At 40.3% G+C, this 18,894-nt stretch overlaps 4 protein-coding genes across 6 annotated transcripts; 2 read left to right on the top strand and 2 right to left on the bottom strand.

The window, feature by feature from the left end:
• Positions 1 to 261: 261 nt before the first annotated feature.
• Positions 262 to 1,213, bottom strand: LOC106742581 (28S ribosomal protein S28, mitochondrial). Its single transcript, XM_014615689.1, has 3 exons — positions 881 to 1,213; positions 653 to 774; positions 262 to 539 (listed from the first exon to the last, which is right to left on the bottom strand). The coding sequence occupies exons 1-3, from the start codon at positions 1,199 to 1,201 to the stop codon at positions 347 to 349; spliced, it is 636 nt and encodes a 211-aa protein (XP_014471175.1). The 5' UTR covers positions 1,202 to 1,213; the 3' UTR covers positions 262 to 346.
• LOC106742593 (39S ribosomal protein L14, mitochondrial) lies at positions 1,214 to 2,225 on the top strand. 2 transcript variants are annotated; one of them, XM_014615716.1, is made up of 3 exons: positions 1,214 to 1,299; positions 1,597 to 1,816; positions 1,896 to 2,225. In XM_014615716.1, the coding sequence occupies exons 1-3, from the start codon at positions 1,255 to 1,257 to the stop codon at positions 2,147 to 2,149; spliced, it is 519 nt and encodes a 172-aa protein (XP_014471202.1). In that variant the 5' UTR covers positions 1,214 to 1,254; the 3' UTR covers positions 2,150 to 2,225. The 2 variants fall into 2 exon arrangements, with proteins under 2 accessions (XP_014471202.1, XP_014471210.1); XM_014615724.1 differs by lacking the exon at positions 1,214 to 1,299 and adding an exon at positions 1,309 to 1,419.
• Positions 1,298 to 12,693, bottom strand: LOC106742573 (protein FAM122A). Its single transcript, XM_014615676.1, has 6 exons — positions 11,317 to 12,693; positions 10,788 to 10,848; positions 10,093 to 10,475; positions 9,750 to 9,887; positions 6,954 to 8,469; positions 1,298 to 1,369 (listed from the first exon to the last, which is right to left on the bottom strand). The coding sequence occupies exons 1-5, from the start codon at positions 11,418 to 11,420 to the stop codon at positions 8,250 to 8,252; spliced, it is 906 nt and encodes a 301-aa protein (XP_014471162.1). The 5' UTR covers positions 11,421 to 12,693; the 3' UTR covers positions 1,298 to 1,369; positions 6,954 to 8,249.
• A 535-nt stretch (positions 12,694 to 13,228) lies between these two features.
• Positions 13,229 to 17,212, top strand: LOC106742541. Of its 2 annotated transcripts, none has more exons than XM_014615602.1 (6): positions 13,229 to 13,318; positions 13,927 to 14,217; positions 14,494 to 14,602; positions 14,732 to 15,079; positions 15,174 to 15,495; positions 16,163 to 17,212. In XM_014615602.1, the coding sequence occupies exons 2-6, from the start codon at positions 13,949 to 13,951 to the stop codon at positions 16,693 to 16,695; spliced, it is 1,581 nt and encodes a 526-aa protein (XP_014471088.1). In that variant the 5' UTR covers positions 13,229 to 13,318; positions 13,927 to 13,948; the 3' UTR covers positions 16,696 to 17,212. The 2 variants fall into 2 exon arrangements, with proteins under 2 accessions (XP_014471088.1, XP_014471081.1); XM_014615595.1 differs by lacking the exon at positions 13,229 to 13,318 and adding an exon at positions 13,518 to 13,827.
• The last annotated feature ends 1,682 nt before the right edge of the window (positions 17,213 to 18,894 follow it).

Below are 18,894 nucleotides of genomic sequence, written 5' to 3'. Positions count from 1 at the left end.
TAACTTTCCTTATATTTTGCAGTATTACGTTAAATTTTATAACGAAAATTATAATTCATTTTGAAATATATTCAATAATTTTTCAATAACTTTCATCTCACTTTTCACCAAATATTTCATAGTACTTTCATCAAAATATTTCCATCAGGGTCGTGTTATTTTGTACAACGTGATACGTGATACGTGCAAATTAGAAAAGTAAATTAGAAAAGTAATCTTAAAACAACTCACACGCTGCTTTGGATGAAGAGAAAAAGAGGGTTTCTGCAAAACGAACGCAGTGACCATTATATATACTGCATCCATATTACAAATTTTATTCGCACATAATGCAAGTATTACTAAATTAAAAAGGTACGATATTCTGTTTTCGTGATCTCTTTGCTTTCTGTTCTGCCATCTGCAGTGGCGATGATATCAAGCCCATCAAAATACAGTCGGCTTCTAGAAGAGTTATATCTGTGGTAGCGCCTAAGAACCTCGAGGACAGCTCCAAATCCTTGATCCTCAGACGAACCTTTGATCCTCTTACATAATACCTAAAAGGGAAAGGCAAAGACACACGTTATAATATTCGACAATAATAAAAATATAGCAGTATTTATATAAATATTATCAAAAGCATAGAAAAAAAAAACACCCAGACACATACTGTCCATTTTTAACAGGTTTTTGACAAACACAGTGGAATTTCCATCCAAAATCAATGTACAAGTCGTCATCAACCACATGATATATCTCACCAATTACAAATTTTCCTTCAGGGTCTCCCAACTGTGGAAAGAGACATAAATTAACATTGCACACTTGCGAAACAATAAACAAATGCTTTGCGATAATTACACACATACGTACACACTGTAAACATCATGTCACTTACATCGACAAATTTGGAGTGCCGAATCAAGGAAGCAAACGTTTGCGGTATCTCCGGTTCTTTTTTGTCGATGGACGAGAATTTCTCGTAACTTCGCGCAAAGCCACTTAATTTTACCTCAGTATTTGATGCCCCCGCATTATCTTTCGTTTCTATTTGCGCCTCTTTTTCAACAGCGGGAGACTCCGGAGATGTCGGGCTCTTGTCTCCTTCTGAAGAATCGTTTTTCGTACAGAAACATCTCGGTGATATCGAAGCCACTTTGAAAGCACTGAGAGATCGTAAATGTGTCAGTATTCTGTCGAGACGATGTATCTTGTTCATGATGGCACCTCAAAGTTTGTATCGTGATATTTAGTACTTTCACTGATTCCTCGATGGTATCCGAGAGAAGACTGAAAGAGCTCGTACGATTCAAAGAGGTTATGTAAAACTACTGAAGTATTATCAGCTGTTTCCTCTTCTAAGAAGACACTGTCGCGATCGGAGACACTATTTGATCAAAAATTAAAATTGTATAAATTCAACGCTTTCGCTTTAAGGTAAACGTGATTAAAGAGATCAATGAAAAATAATTAATTTCTGATTTTTCTTTCGCTGAGACATATATTTATCAGCGTCTTCAATTTGGAGCTCTTTTATGTGGGAACTTTAAGGTTATGGTATATTGATTTTCGTAACGTTAATAAATGGTTTTAAATGATTTCTACCTTTTTCAGTCTGTTCCAAAGGAGAATCGAGGCATTGTAATGTTGTTGCCTCCGGTGATATTAAATAATACATGCAGAAACATCTCAACGTCAGCCGTTGTGAATCAAATAATTAAACTATCTCGATTGAGAGTAGTGGATAATAGCGAGATAGGAAAGCAGGCTATGATGGAGGGTAGACCACCGCGATGCATACATATCTACAACAAAAAAGGAGTTGGATTAATCGGTGAGACAGAAAAAAGATACGCACATGACATTATTTTTATGCAGAAACTAATGGTGCGACGTTAATACAAATTATACAGGAGATATGATCTTAGTGGCAATAAAAGGGGAGAAGAAAAAAGGAATATTAGTTGGGTTGAAACAACATCAACGTTGTAAGGTTCCCAAGTTCGACAGTAACAATTTGGTTCTCATAGATGACAATGGAACGCCTTTAGGTACAAGGATACATGTGCCTATTCCACACATACTAAGGACAAAAATGAAAGAGAAGACGCACAGTAAAGGAGCAGACTACACTAAATTGATAGCAATTGCTTCTAGATTTGTATAATCTGTTACTATTGTAACATGAATGTGTCGTAAAATAATAAACTATTCATAAAGTAATTAAGATCAAAAGAAGTCTATACAGTCCATGTTTACTTATCAGCGGTAAAAGAAGTCCTATTATTATTATTCGAGTGTGCTACTGCAAATTAAGATCTATTTCATCAGTTGTTGAGTCATACTGTGTGAGAATAAAAAGGTCTTGTAATCTGTCATTTGAGACATACTGTTCGAAAATAAAATAAAACTTTTTTCAATCTGTTAGTGAAATACAGAATTGAAGAGTAAAAGGTCTGTCTAATTTGGGAAAATAACGATTTTTTCGTTTTTAAGATTTATTTTCCTCGATTATGACAAATGGACACAATTTAACAGACTTTAATTTCAGGAAAAAATTATGATAATGACACGGTTCAAGAAATATTTTACAGCTTGAAGTTTCTAATTTACAATTTTATCATCGAATGTAACATTTATTTATTTTTATGATAAGACGTCAAGCTTTCAAATGCTTCTCAAATGATCTTAACACTTTCACAACCGCTGACACCAATGTGGTGTCATGGGCAGGCCAGTCGTTGTATGCCGGTGACACTCATGTGGTGTCATTAGTAGGCCAGTTNTGGTAGGCCAGTCGTTATTTGCCGGTGACACTCACGTGGTACCATTGATAGGCCAGTCGCTATTTGCCGGTGACTCCCACGTGGTACCAGTGGCAAGCCACTTGCAAAACTTTTCTTAGCACGTCATAATAATGTTAATTGTTTCATGAATTTACGTAAAGTTTTTTCTTCCAAAATATTGCCGGCCACTGGCGACGTTTCACTGCGCTAACATGCGGTTGTGAAAGTGTTAATATCGTTATTTTTACCGAAGTTACAGCATATTACATTTTGTCTATTTTTTCAGGATAGAGTAAAGGACGTTTGATCCGCCGTTGAGTAATACTACTTGAAAAGTGAAGGTACGGCTGATCCTATTGTTTGGTCATATCACATCTTAACGGGTCGGAGTAGTACTAGTAGTAGTACTCAATGGCAGATCAGATGCATCTTTCTACAGGGTTTTTCAACAAGAGTGTTCGAAAAAGTGAGGTTAGTTTTCACATGTATTTCATTGACAGCGACAAGCAAACTAGACAGCTGACAAGTAGAAAGTAGTAAGTTTTTAACCATGGAAAGATACACATTACAGCAACGCATTCAGATTGTTCAATTGTATTATGAAAATGGACGATCAAATAAAAATGTATTTCGTAAATTGCATAAATTTTACATTCCACAACATCGTCCATCTGAGCAACATATTGGTCGAATTATTGCCAAATTTGAGTCCACTGGATCAGTAGAAGACGTAAAAACAACAATACGCTGTCGTCCAGCCAGATCACAAGAGAATATTGATGCTGTCAGTGAGAGTGTTGCCGATGACCCAAACACATCGATTCCACGCCGTTCTCAAGAATTGGGAATCTCTAAAACATCATTATGGCGTATTTTGCAAAAAGATTTGTCTTTAAAAGCATATAAAGTGCCATACAGCTCGAGAAACATTGGATTTACTGAATCAGACCTTTCCGCAGCACATAATTTCCAGAAACAGTGATGTCAATTGGCCACCCAGATCATGTGATTTGACGCCCCTGGATTATTTTCTTTGGGGCTACGTTAAAGAGCAGGTCTATAAGAATAATCCCACAACGATTCCGGAATTGAAAGATGAAATTTGTCGTGTCATCGGTGAGATAGAGCCCACAATGTGTGAACATTTGATTAAAAATTTTGACAAAAGAATCGTGGTCTGCAAAAAATTACGAGGCGGTCATTTGTCCGATATCCTTGTGCACACATAAACTTACTACTTCCTACTTTACAAATTAAAAAAAATTAATTTGATTCCAATGATAATTGTGTGTTTTATTTAACTTTAGTTTCGAACACTCTTGTTGAAAAACCCTTTACTTTATCCTGAAAAATAGACAATATTCAACGAATTATAACTTTGTAAAAAATGACGATAGTTTAAAAAGCATTTTGCAGCTTAAAGTTTCTAGGTTTTAACCAAAATAATTTCATAATTTTGTTGTTGTTTTTTTTGTCATAATATATGGAGTTAAACGAAAACTGACGACCGCTCAATTTTGATTCCAATATTTTAGTTGATTTGTTTATATTTTAAAATTAATTTTATAAAAAATTTAATAAGTGCATTTTAAAGAAGGTACTTGAAGTTTTCTATTCATTTCTCGATGATTTTCGTACATCAATCCGTTCACTCTTTATGAGAGAGTTCACGCTTTTATAATTAAAATCAGGACATTTTTCGGCTTAACATTAAATAACAGTAAAAAAATCGCACCGTAATCTAATTACATGCACATTAAAGAGGACAATTCGTACTTTCAAATGAGCTAAACCTTATTTGTATAAGATTTTTTTTTTATGTAGTGNATGTAGCATCAAAAAAATAAATTTTACAATCTACAGTAGAATTAAAAACTAGAGATTCAAAGTTGTAAAATACTTCTTGAACCATCTCATTATCATTATTTTTTTCCGAAGTAAAAGCCTGTTGATTTTTTATTATTTGTCACAATCGAGGAAAATGAATCTTAAAAATTAAAAAATCTCTTTTTTTATTCGAACATGAGAAATAGAAAGATTCAATCAGCAGTAACTTCAGCAAAAAATAGTGATAATAAATTAGTTTGAAAAGCATTTTACTCAGATTTTAACATATCAATGTATAATTGAGTAAAAATTTTAATTTTGGCTTTTTTATACTATTACCTAAAAAATTCTGTACGAATAATAAATATTAAAAAGCAACCAAAATTTGTATTCGATCACATTTTTTTTACAAGTTCTCATATCTATTTATATTTCCAAATGACGACAGACTGAAAATTGTCGTTAATCGAAAGTGGCGTAAATTTTATTAAGCTGATGGATGTTTCTTAAAAACATTTAAATTAAAACATTAATTTAATCAATCAGTATTCAATGCGACTAAAGACTCTACGAAATCTATCAATGGACCAATCTTATTTGGAAGTAATTTATTTTCCTTTCTACAAAACACTTTCTTTTTAGAAAACGATTGTGTGTGCATTGGAAAATACATAACGATATTTTTTTTTACAATGAAAACTTAAACTTACAACACACGTGCAACAAATAATAAATATTACTTTACAATGCTTTTTATTCGCCGTGTATATATAAATAATATAAATAAATTTCTAGATTCCCAATTAATGTTCCGTATACTTAAAATTACAAAAAAGGACCGCCACGTCGGACGATCGTGAACGATTGCGTTTACCTTAAAATTGCGTTGGCACACTTTATTCTTCTCTCGCGCAGTACATCCTTACAGAAAGAAAAAAAAACTATTCAAGACGCATAGTCGCGCATAATAGATTCAGTGTACGCCTGTGTATGTGTGAGAAAGAGATTGTTTCTAGGTTTGATATATACGCCTTACGCAATATTAGTTTCAGTCTTAACTGTAGGAAGCATAATGTACATCTCGAAAAAATCTACTTTCCTGTTAGAATTGCATGCTACGACTATATATATCGAATCGGACCAAAAATCTACGAAAAGGAATCAGCCTACAGATAATGTTTCGCACTCATATATCTCTACAGATCATTGGTTTCCTATGAAAAATATGCATCCTTTGAATTGTGTAACGATATCCGCATATGTGTATATATATATATATATATATATATATATATATATATTATACATATATATATATATATATGCTAAGTGAGGAAAATCTCTCATGAACCTTAGAAACGTGACGTAAGATCTTCGACAGTCGACCGGAACAATTTACATTCAAGCGCAATTCAAGTGCAGATATTAATGAGATATACACAAACAAGAAATTCCGCAGGCTACATCGCTTACATAAAATGAGAGATATCATGATCTGCGATGATTTTATTCAACGGGCGAGCGGAAGTCTGAAGTATACGTCCTACAACGCCTATACCGGAGATCTAATGTAAATCTCGCCCCTGCGCATACCAACAATATATATTTTCTGGCACAATCAAAATTCGTGGCGTTGTCAGTCAAGTTACTCCTGGAACTGTAACTTCATATAGACGTATATATAAACGTTCTATTTCTATGTGTATTTATCTATATATGCCTATATAAATATATATTCCAAAAGTAATGCCCGATCTAATCGCGCAGAATCTTCACGGAATGTGTTCGACTGGAAAAATCATACACATTTCGTAATGCTTCGCTGTATTTTTTTTTTTTAAGAGATATATATATGTATATATATTTATGCATATATATTTGTCGGAGAAACGTAAGAACACAAATTGGACGATCTCGCGCGTCGTTGCTGTACGCGCAGTGAATGTATGTGTACGTGTTTGTGTGTGTGTGTGTATTTCTCTTTTACGCCGGACACATGCGCGTGCGCGCACGCGAGAAGAAAGGAAGAAGAGGCACGACGTCACTGTTAACCGCAATAGAAGAAGATTAATTTTAACTTAATACTTATCCTTTGGCTTTTTAAGTAAAAAGAATATCTTGCGGAATCTACGTAACGTTCACGTTCGTAAAAAGAGCGCCGGGGTGGCCGGCTGGAGGGAGAGGGGAGAAGTTATTCATACACGATACTTATCCAGAGGCAAAAATCCAGAGTAAACACGTTTCATATATTATAAATGTTGTTGTTTGCGTATGTGTTAATATGTAAAGACAAGACTGTTACTTTGCATGTTACAACGGCGCCGGATGTGTAATGTGTGTTGTAGTGTGAGTACCTACGTCGCTAACACGCACGATACAGCGGGTGGGGTTCGAGTCTCGCCCGATTAACGATTTCCGACAGACACTCGACCCGCGAAACAAACGGAAAATCTCGACATGAGGCGCGCATTTTTGCCGAGACGCGACTGATCACGCGCTGTGACCGTCGGTCGATCTCGCGGGAGAATCGGACTGAATCGAATTGCGCCTGCAGCGGAGGCTTCTCGACGACGAGGACGACCGTGGAGACTCGAGTCCCACCGATGTGCCGGTAATGACAACGCAATAATGAAAAAGGGCTTAAAGGTACCGCTCGAGGGGAAAAGAAGGGGCAGTTAAATTACGTCTGTACAATATTACGGTGCGCTCGCGATTAACCCTCGTCCAACAGGCGGGACCGAGAAATCCGTACATTGCCTCTCTTTCTCTCTCTCTCTGACGCACTGAAGATTCGACGGTTCTGCGCGCGAATAGATCGTCCGGCTGACCCGCTGCTCGTGGGTTAAGCGCGACGACCAAAGGGGCACGCGTGTGCGCGATCAACGCACTATCTCGCTCGTCTATACAGATACAGCTCTCTGACTACAAAATACGCTCGTTAGAAGACGTCGCATTGAGAACAACACTTTCTCAATGTCCGAGAAGAAACATTATTCGCTAATGTTAAAAATAGATAACAAGGACGGGGGACTCGTCGAACGGGGGAGAGGCGAAAGACACGGAGCAGTCGACACGAGCTCAGGGGAGGGAGCACAATTATCACGTGTATTAGTCCATACATACGAAATAGCTCAACATGAAAGTGAGATGGGAATCAGAAGAAACAAAGAGATAGTCGGGGACGAATCATTCCAGTCGGAAGGAGAACGCGAATATCTCACTGAGATATATCACTAAATTCAACGGACCGTAAGGGGCGCACGTGAAACGTCTTCCCGCCGATATGTAGCCTGGCGTGAATCGTTCGCCGGAGGGAAAGAGGAGACGAAGAGGCGCGGACGCTGCTGCTGCTGCTGCTGCTGATCGAGTTTCAATCGGCGTCTCGTGGAAAAACGCGCATCGCAAGTGATCGTCTTCCCTTCCGGCAGTTTTGCTACGTCGCACTATTAACGTTCCGAGCGAAATCCACGTGGTCGCATCACATTCGTAACATGGCTCTATTGCGAACGTAGCAGGAACAAAAGCACCGTCCTGTCTCCCCATCGGCGAACACAGCTGTGCGGATGTTATTACCTCTCCACGTCGGCACGGCAGGGATCGGTATGACACGTCGTATCTGGGCGTTCGCACGTCCGACGAGGCTCTCCCTCATGTTCATCTCTGATTGTCTTGGCAAATCTGGTCGACTTGTGCTTGATCCAACATTTTGGTTTGATTGTCCAACGGCGGGGAGTCGTCGGTGCTGAGGCCGGTTCGCACCGGTGACGGACTGTCCACAGGCCGGAAGGAAAAACTAGGCGAATCCGCGCCGGATAACGACTCAGGGGTGCCGACGGAGCTGATGCTTGGAAGCGGGCTCATCAGCGTATCTATCCTGTGGTAAAAATTATGTTCTATAAATACGTTCAGTTCGTATAGGTTGCTTTGTATTATTGGGAGCAAGCAGGGTTGGCCAAGTCACTTTTGAAAAGTGACTCGTTACCTATTGAAAAAAGTAACGTCCCACCGTCATTCGTTGCCCATTGAAAAAAAGCAACTTCTTAGCGTTACTTAAGAACAAGTTACGATTTCTGTTATTTTTTCCGTTGAATTTAGTGTTATATCCCAAGGAAAGCCTTTTGGAGACCCTTTCTTTAAAATTCGTTCGTGTCTGTCTTGTACATATTAGGTGCTTGCAAAAGTTCGTATAATATTAAAATTCGCACAATATTAAAATTTATAAGTAACACAATTTATTTATCAATATCAATGAGATGGCATATAATATTTTAATCAAAGTATTGGTCGTTGTTATCGATAACTTTTTGCCATCTATCGGAGCAACGCTTCCAATTCATTGTTTTCCATTTCGTTTAGACTATCAGAACATGGCTTGATATCGTTGATATCGTAATCACCATTTCTAAAGCTTTTAAACCACTTCTCATAGACAGCAATACATACAATATTTTCTCCATAAATTTCACAAACCAATTTTTTAATTGTCGCAGCAGTTTCACCTCGATTAAAGTAGTAAAACATGCAGTGGCGAAGGTGAACTTTATCTCGTTCTATTTTCAATCGCATTAAACGTGACGTTTTGTTCGGAACTGTGAATTGTTAACCATCAATTCTGATCCAATATGATCAACATTTACAAACTAAAAAGTAACAGAAAACAATTAATCGCTGCTGTAGCCATCTACTCAGGTAGAACAAATTTAAAAAAAATCTCTTAAAGATGTCTGGAAGATATTCTAAAAGAAAAATAGAACGCCTTTTAGGTACCTTTAAGACATCTTTTAAACATTTGTTCTGCCTGGGTATTTATGACTTTACGAATTTTTGCAAGCATCTAATATTTATTAAACAAAGTAACGATTATACAATACGATTATATAATACGATTACATAATACGATATATTACGTTAACGATTATATTCGTTAACGTTGCCCAAAAAACTATCAGAACATGGCTTGAACATGGCTTAACTGCGTTACCGTTATGAATAAAAAGATATAACGTTGTTACTAAATCATTACTGGAAGTAAGTAACTTCTGCAACGGTTACTACAGCGTTACTTCCCAATCCTGAGAAGATCATTCGGCATAAGACATTCAATCGAACGATACTGTAGACAAAACGGAACGTGGAGTCGTTGTTAGAAGTTACCTAGATGTAGCCGACGTGAGTAAGCCGGAAGTGCGTTTCGCAGGCGGTTGCAAGTGGCTGCCAGCCTCGTCCAGTTCGAATTTCCTCTTGACTGGTCCCAGGCAGCTCGGCCTTATCGCAATAGGGCTCAAACTGCGCCTGTGTGCACGTTCAGTAAAATATGAATATCACATCGTGAAGCCGGGAGAAGATAACAGCACGATTTGCGACAGCTAAGCCTCCGAATAATACGCCCTCTTTTGCCGCAGACCTCTGATACGACGCTAACCCCCTTGGGGGAACATAACTTAAGATAAAAACTAACTTTGAGAGAAAGTAAATCCGCTCAAAAGACGAGTTATACCTCGTGGCGAAAGACTTCCTCGTGGGGCTAGGGCTGCTCTTCCAGTTGACCATGTGAAAACTCGGAGAATAACACTTCTGACCAAGTCCAGATCTTGTGGGCGATGGCGAGGAACACAACGGTGAGCCAGTGATAGACAAGTTCAGACTCAGGGGGTCTAACGGCCTCTTAGTGATGGGCTTGTTAAGTTGCTGCATGGGAGATTCCGAGTCCTTGAACGACAATCCCTCAGCCTCCAGGGTCAGATCCTCCCACGACTGCGATATCTGCATGGCACTGTGAATCTCCTTCTCGTGCGCCGCCTCCCGGCCAGCGATGTCCACCGATTCCTCCTGTCTCAATTGACTTATGCGCGGTGTCAATCTAGGAACATTACCAAAGCTCTAAAAATAAAAAAGAGATAAAGATAAAAAATCGCGCACGAATTGGATCCGGCTTACTCCAGATTAGACAAATTGCGCGTCTCATTGCGCGCGAGATCAAACCCGCTCGTCATCGATCACGTATCTGCAATTGATCTCAGGGCGAATTTCATCTCACTGTGAACGTCGCCCGCCGCAGAAAACAAATCGCTCACATTCGCTGCGGTGATAAAAGAAGTTCTGATAATAACTAATCCATGTATATACTGTATACCAGCCATATCAATCGGCTGACGGATAATCTGGTATAGGTGAAGCAGAATATGATCTTACACTGGTGCTGAAGCGTCGCGTACGAGGTGGATTAGAAAACATATTACAGGACACTGCATCCCTGGAAGAGAAACATTCATGTACATACAAAAGGAAGCCCCTTTTCCATGCATCAGTCTTTTGCCTTCGCTTCTAGATTGTCCTGCTATTCGAGTGGGCCATGTCTCTATTATCCACTCGTAAGATCAAGCTACAAACAAGCCAATAAACTATGGTCGTTACTACATTGACACACACACAGTGTGTCTACCAGATCCTCATTGCTGAAGAGTCTCAAAGAGACCTGAAACTATTCACACATTGGTCCACATTCTCAACTCATTTTCATCGACAAAAGTGGTCCTAAAAGTAACTTAGAAACCTGATTGACAGAGGAGTCATATTCGAAGCACTTTTATCGTCAAAGGTGAGCTCAGAACACGGACTGTTGTTATCTCGAATCTGATAATTACAAGCTGTTTTCTGGGGCACAATGTACACCCTCTCACCCAGAGCAAGTTCGTAAAACAGGCAGAGTCAGTATACACACCTGGACGAGGAAGTAGACGGTGTGGACATGGCTGCGCTCATCTGGTTGATCATCGGCGCGCTGCTGGATCGTTTCAGACTGAGCATTGGACAATCAACGTCCATGATTCCCGGTGCGTCCCGCGACCTCGAGTATCCTAAGGCGTGTATGCACGGCGTCCACGTGGAACAGGCACATGGGAGATCCCGTGGATACCGCGGGAATACCTGACAACCACGAGGCGCGTCGGCAGCGGCGGCGGCGACGACGTCGACGACGACGTCGTCGTCGTCGTCCTCGGTGTCGTAGTCGTCGTGATAGTTTCTCCCACCGTCAATGGACGGCTTGTCGTTCGGGTTCTCGCGCGGTTTGGCCGAGCTACAACCACCACGTTCTCGCTCCGTCCGGTGTCGCAGCCGCAGCGATCGCCGAAGACTTCGTTCTCCGCGCCGAGTGAGAACGACTATCGCCGTTCACGACTGCAAGCCGGAGGTGAGAGACGGACCTGCGGAATTGTAATCTGAGTCTCGCGCCTCGTGCAGCGAACGAGCGAGCGAGCGAGCGAGCATGAGAGAACGACGCGATCAATCCGACGAGTCCTACGCGGCAGAGCTGGGCGAGCGAAGCGCTTGGCGGAGCGGGCGAGTCCTCGCTGCTATCGATAATACGGACATGACCAGTCTCTCTCTCTGGACGCCGTGCTCGTGCAACGAACCGCGTGGGGGCGCATTCGAAGCCTAGCTGAATTCTCATGTGCGAGCAGCCGGACGAACGTCGTGATTCGATTTCGCGAGCGCGTTCCGCTTTCAGGGGGAAGTTGTCGCTGCAACGGAAGACGCTACGCGACGGAGATCATGATTAAAATCAATTGAAGATTACAAGTAAGGTGCAATCGAGCCCGTGTCAGGCCACGGATTAGAATAAAGATTGAATTGAAACTTGACCAATCGGAGGAAAGTTCACTAAAGTGCCCGGACTTAAGTCCTTATCTATCGATAGATGCGGCAAGCTTTAAGCCGTAGGAAATTGATTAATCACGATTGAATTATGGGAGGAAAATCAATTATGATCGGTCAATTTCTTACGGCTCAAAGCTTGCTTATCGCTTTCCAGTGGTATATCAGTAATTTTTTCGCATTCTTGCAGCTTTTCCCGTATGGGAAAGCCCGATGGAACGGCGATGAATGCTATTATTTTGTCTCATTTATACTCGTTTCTATTCGTGGTTTAAATATAATCAATGATTCAGTTAACGAAATTGCCTTAAATGTGGTTTCTCCAAGCCAATCAGGTTGTTCCTACATTTTTTCACGTCACTTTTAGAGGCACTTTTATTGGTAAAAGTGAGTTCAAAATATGGATTTGAAGATTCACTACACATACTGTGGATCCGAACTAATACCCGTTTCTACCATTATTATATATTATCATAGACAACAATGTTTACAATCGTGTCATAAACGTCTTCAGGACATCTTATGACTCGATTTTAGACATTGTGCTGTTTGGTATAGTTTAAATGTAATCAACGTAATCGACCAATCACAAATGGCCAATTAGCTGAGCCGATCAGTACGATTGGTCAACTCCGTTGTATTAATCGTCCATTAGATTTTAAACCACGATGGTAGAAACGAGCATTAGCCTTTTGCTCCGAGTACTAAATTATAACGAAATTTCAAACGTAAAACGTTTCCAGCGCTGCCAAAAATGATAACGTTCAAAACTTTCCAAGATGAAGCGTTACCGCAACTTTCGGCAGCGCGGGAAACGCCTCTTGCTGGAAATAACATTTCGTTGCTCAGACAGGCGTTCAATGGATCTTTTCCTCAAGTGCGAAAACTGAACTTGAAAAACGAACATTTCCAAATGCTCTCCGGCTCGAAAATTGCCACTTTTCGCGAGTTCACGCCAGAGGAAGAGATTCACGATTGTCCCTGTCACAGCTGGACCGAAAACCCGAAGGCTTGCTGCACCTACTGTAGATCCGGACTTTCACGAATGGCGCAGCGAGATCGCCGCGGTACGTACGCTCGTGCTCCTTCTCGAGGTGCAAATCACCGCGATAGAGGCATCTTCAAGGGTGAAAAATTCGGACCGCGAGTCACGGCGAGCGGAAGAGTGTCCGTCCGACCGCCCGCCGTCTTTGCTCACACGATTCGTCCGGGAAATTCGGTCTGTCTGTGTTCACGGTCCCCGGATCTCGCTGTGGCTTCTGCCACGCCAATCATCGGCGCAGCGAGAGCGCACCTAACCTCTGTCCCGACCTTCAGTGAACGATGCTGCCGCTCTTCGACGTCGCGTATCTTCGCGTCGTGCTCGATCACGACCACGGCGACGATGACGACGACGATGTCCCCGCGATCGTCGTGCCGAGCCTCTCGAACGTGCTCATCCGTATCCGTCATACTAACCTCCTTTCTAACGCGTCGCGAGTTGCCGCTCTACAGGCTTGTTAAGCTTGAAATCCCTTAGATTCGCGACTTAAGTTTGCGTTTGCTCTCGTGGGATACGCGGAACACGTCGACGATGGTAAAGCTACGGCGAGCGTTTGCATGAGAAAAGAATATCTCTCCTCAGGAAGGTTGTTGACGGTCGCTTAACCTGTACGGATTGATTGTTGATTCGCAGGTTGTTAAACGCCGTTTCTATAATGGACATGAGCAACGAGGACGGCGACGATGTGTCGTTCCGTCTCGGAGAGATGTTCAATAGCTATGAGGAGCTGGAGCAGAAGCTGGAGAGGTTCTCCAAATACAGTCTGGTGCACTACTGGAGGCGAGACAGCAGAACCGTCAGCGGGGCTCATATGAAAACTGCCCGGCCAATCAGCGAGCGACTGAAGTATTATTCCGTCAAATATGCGTGCATTTACGGCGGCCAGAAGTTCCTGCCACGTGGTGCTGGAAGAAGGCAGTCTCAGTTAGTCTTAAACTTTCACCTCAGACTGTAGATCTGTTCTCTCTCACTGAACAGGCTGTGTTAGTTTGTATCAGTTCTCTTCTCTTGTTTCTCCTACCAAGTCTGAACTGTGTATCTGTCTCTTTTTAAGTTCCATAAGTACACAATAGTTCAGCAAGAAAATAGACCTTACATTTAACAAACTACTAATATTATCGTTAAAGTATAATTAATATTAATAATTAACAAATTATACACGCGTGGCTTGTATGATAAAACATCTATTACATCGCACAGGTCTATACGAACCAACTGTCCCGCTCACATCATGCTCAGGGCGTCTAAAGATGGCACAAAGTTAGAAGTGACCAGCGTCAACAACGAACACAATCATGAAATATCGGAGGTACACAAATTCTGGTAGTTTCACTCGTTATGCCATATAATGGACATCCTACAAAACCACCACATGCTTTATGATTGCCCATGTTATTCAATGCAACGCTAAATTCCTTCGTTGTGTCCCATGAAACAGGAACTATTTAAGAATCTCCCACAAGAGAGAAAACTGTGTGGTGAGATCAAGCAGGAGGTGCAGGACCTCATGCAGTTGCACATCGATCGTAAGAGGCTGAAGGAGTACGTGCGCTTGCGTACCAACAAGGTGCTGCGATCCAAGGATTTGTTTAACTTGGCAGCGGCGAATAAGCAAAAGAGAGACATTACTCCGGAGCGGGCGTATCAGTTGTACAAGAAGATACACGAGATCGAGAAAATGCAGGGTATGGATAACAGTAAAAGGACATATTCCGAGTCCGAGGAGGAGATAGCGCAGACCTTGAAAAGGTTGAAGAAAGAGCAGGAATCCGCCTGGGGTCAAGATGTAAGGCTCTAGTCGGTCCACCGATTCGTCTACTCGCCTAATGTTATTGTCGCAAAACCAAAGTGGCTCACGTTTTTAACACTTGTCTCGTCAGGGATTGTCAACGGAGTTGGAAGTGAGCGAAGGTAACGACGGCGAGGACTCTTACGGCGGCCAACTGACGCAAGAAGAGGTGGCGGCTGAGATCGACACGAACGAGGGTGAATTACTGCGAACGAACAACGAGGGTGACATCATAGCGGCTAACGGAGAAATAGTCGGTGAATTGGTAATGGAGGACGGCGATCCGTCGGTGATAGTCGAGTCTATCGTCAATGCGGACGGCTCCGTGTTCGTCGACGGCAGGGAATTTAACAGCTACTGTAGTAATCATCTGACGCACACGGTCGACGAGAGCCAGTCGCCGAAATCACGTGGTAAATTTGCTGATCGCATACATCGCTTACAGCGAATTCGATCACTCGCGCTACACCAGATTGATGCGTACTAGAGGCTGTTGTATATAAAGCAGTTATTTAAATAAAAAAAACACGCAAGCATCTGGAGTGATTAAACACCTAATGACGGCTATATTTATACGGCAATCCGGTTAATCCAGTTCAATAACAATTCCTTCATTCGATTGGTGTATTTTTTTAGATCTAAAAAAAATATTCCAATGAAATGCAAGAGCCTTAGTATGCACTAGTATAGTGCTGGTGTTCGAATTCGCTATTACTTTTGTAACAATAAATGAAAATCAACGGTACTTTTCATCGTGCTAATTTACACCGATTGTTTGATACACGTACTAACCAATAACTTTCTATTATTCTATAATATTATAAAATCTATTATATCTATAATATTATATAATCTATAATATTATATAACCTATTAGATTATCTTGATATCAACGAGACGTGTCAAGGATGGATGATTTATATAAATTATTAGTATATATCAAGCACATTAGTACATATCAAGAAGATATATCGTATAAGTTTGATATCGATATCAAGATGATCTAATCAAAATTTACTAATTAGTGCGCGTATCAAATGATCGTTGTAAACTAAGCAATTGATCCCATCGATATGTTAGTTCTAGATATAGAGACGATCACACCTACCATTGAGAAAGTGACGAAGGCGTCGTCCGTATCGCCCAATCACAAGTCGCAGAACGATCCCTTGACGTTGTCACAGTCACCAAAGTCGTCCGGTAGCTTCACCGAAGCTGACTCGAAAATCTGGATCGTGAAGGAAAGCATGCCGGTGGAAACGGACCCGGAAAGCGGAGCCGAGAGCGAGACGAATACGACGACTCAGCCGATCTCCACGATAAAGCAGATTCCCATAGATGATGTGCCCGAGATGATGCTATCGGACGAGGCGAGCCACCAGTTACTTCAGGAGCAGTTGGCGGTGTTGCGTGCCGAAAGGGGCAAGCTTTATCACGAGACTGAGATGCTGAAAATGAAGAAGGACAAGTTGAAGTTACAGATCAATTGTTATTCGAATGAGATAAGCAAGCAAGAGCTGGAAAAGGAGAAACTGAAGCTCGAGATTAAGCTGCTTCAGTCTAAAGTCGTGGAGGACACTAACGATGTATCGCATTACATCTTCGTGCCTTGAATCCTCCGGCTGTTTGTAAAAAAATAATTGTAAATAATGTGTTTTACCGCTTTAGTACCATTGGAATCGCGCGTGTACATATTAAGTCGCATGCGTGCGTGCGTACGTGCGTTTGTCGGCTAAGAGATCGTTGGAGAAGGTCTGTCGCCAGTTCACATAGCTCTAACAATTGAATTTCTTTATTTATATAAGGAATACGTTCTTGTTTGTTGAATGTGATATGTGATGAACGATCAGGTGTAGCTAATAAGGCGCGTTACTTTGGCCAGCTGATTACTTTGGCTTGCTGAAATCTTGTTTCCTTTTCCTCGAGTTTCACGCTTTGTATCCTTCAACTCGCAAGCCTGAGCGGCGAATACTCTTATTGCGTATCTGTTGATTTCGGTGTATGGTATTCTGTGAAGATGAGATGTAGCGAAGTAACTGCGTTAAAAGATACCATGCATATTCCACACGAATGCTTCCTCATCGCCAGCTACAAACTGTCGTAAATAAACACATTATTTTTATTATTTTACTCCTGCGCGTGAACATTACTTCCAAACCGAACCTGTCGCAGTCGCATCGCTAATTGAAAAACCTTCGATTGAAGACTTTAATATTTCAGTGTCCTGTGCCGCGAACATCGTGAGCTGTAAGGTAAAATTAGCAATGGCTGCGTTTAGCAGAAAAAAGCAGGTTAGAAAGTGCTTTTCGTTGCGTTGCCAATTATTTAATATTCTAATCACAATTATCATATATAGTTATGATTAGATTAGATTGATGCTAATTATATATATTTATGATTAGATAATTATGATTAGATGTTTGGATATAATTATTTAATTACTATTGTGCCATTGTTTTCTCTGTGCATGCAAGAAGGTTTCAGCAAATCTTTAAAAAGTCTTTCTTATTCAGAGGCCTAAAAATTGACTATTTTTTTTTTGGAAATGGATTGTGAGGAAACTGTACAACCGATTAAGATGAAATTTTCTATTTGTTTTAATAGGAAGTTTTGTTTTATAGTTGCAGAGTTAAAATTATATCTTCCTTCTCCACTCTTTTCTTCTGGCCCATTGAATTTGGCGCATTGAGAAAATATAAAAATCGCGGAAAGTTCCCCGCAGTCTTGTAATCGAAATATTTTAATAATTCTCTTTCACCATTATTCTACATTAGTATACGAAGTTACTGAATTAACACACATTTGAGTTAAAATATTGGAATTTAACAAAATAACGGCAAAACGAAAATCATGTTTTAACTTTCAGCATTTTTTTCGAGCATTATTTTTATAAAAAAAGGGGTTAAATAACTTATAAATATAAATTAATTGTGATTCATGAACTGCAAAAAAATGTCAATAATAATTGTGCAAAGTTTCAAGTTAATCGGTTAAGCCGACTTTTCGGGATTTCCCGTGGTTTTGAAAACATGGTTTTGAGAAAAACAGCTTTAAAATTTTAAATTGAATTTTTATAATCCAAATGTTTTCTTACCAATCATTAATTCGCTCTTTCAGAATTATAAAATAGACCTTCTATTTCTTCGTACATATCACATTGTATATATCGTGTCATGTCATATAAGGTTTGTTACTCCTCTCTGCGAGCCGTTCTATTTTCTTTTTGCTTCTCTGACGAAAATCTTGTATCATCTCGGAGCCGGTTTTGATCCCTTCTTTGGACGAGTGCTTCTGCTTGTGGCTCGATTTTTACACCCATAGTCATCATTATCTACAGAATAGCATTATACTCTTCATTGAAAATACTTGCAGCCGTAAAATTCGTCAATTCTACAATTTTTCGATTCATATCTCTATTCTTAGGAGCCATTCGTCAAATAGTTACGTTGAAACGCAACTATTACTTACTATTATTTCATTTCAGTTTCCCCAACTTATTCTAACAGTCCCGACACAATAGATTAGAAACCGGTCTCTTGAAATGGGACACAATATACTCGGCTGTTAGCCTCCCGCTACCTGCTCGACTTTCGTCCTGCGCAACGTCTCAGAAAATGTCTATTATCTCTGAATCATATTTTTTTTCACCTTTAGGTAAAGGTTAATTCTACATACATGTTGGATTCAAAAATTGATTTTTTTACTCGTCTAATAAGAAAGACCCCTTAAGTACCAATGTAGAAAAAATGATCAAAAATGTTTTAAAGCATCAAAAATGCACAACAGCAATCAGATAATTATATTTAATCATA

Source organism: Dinoponera quadriceps, unplaced genomic scaffold (genome assembly GCF_001313825.1).
Source record: "Dinoponera quadriceps isolate SergipeBrazil2010 unplaced genomic scaffold, ASM131382v1 scaffold3, whole genome shotgun sequence".
In the NCBI taxonomy this organism is placed as follows: domain Eukaryota; kingdom Metazoa; phylum Arthropoda; class Insecta; order Hymenoptera; family Formicidae; genus Dinoponera; species Dinoponera quadriceps.
Note: the sequence above shows the minus strand (reverse complement) of the source record. Positions and strands in the feature narration are given on the sequence as shown.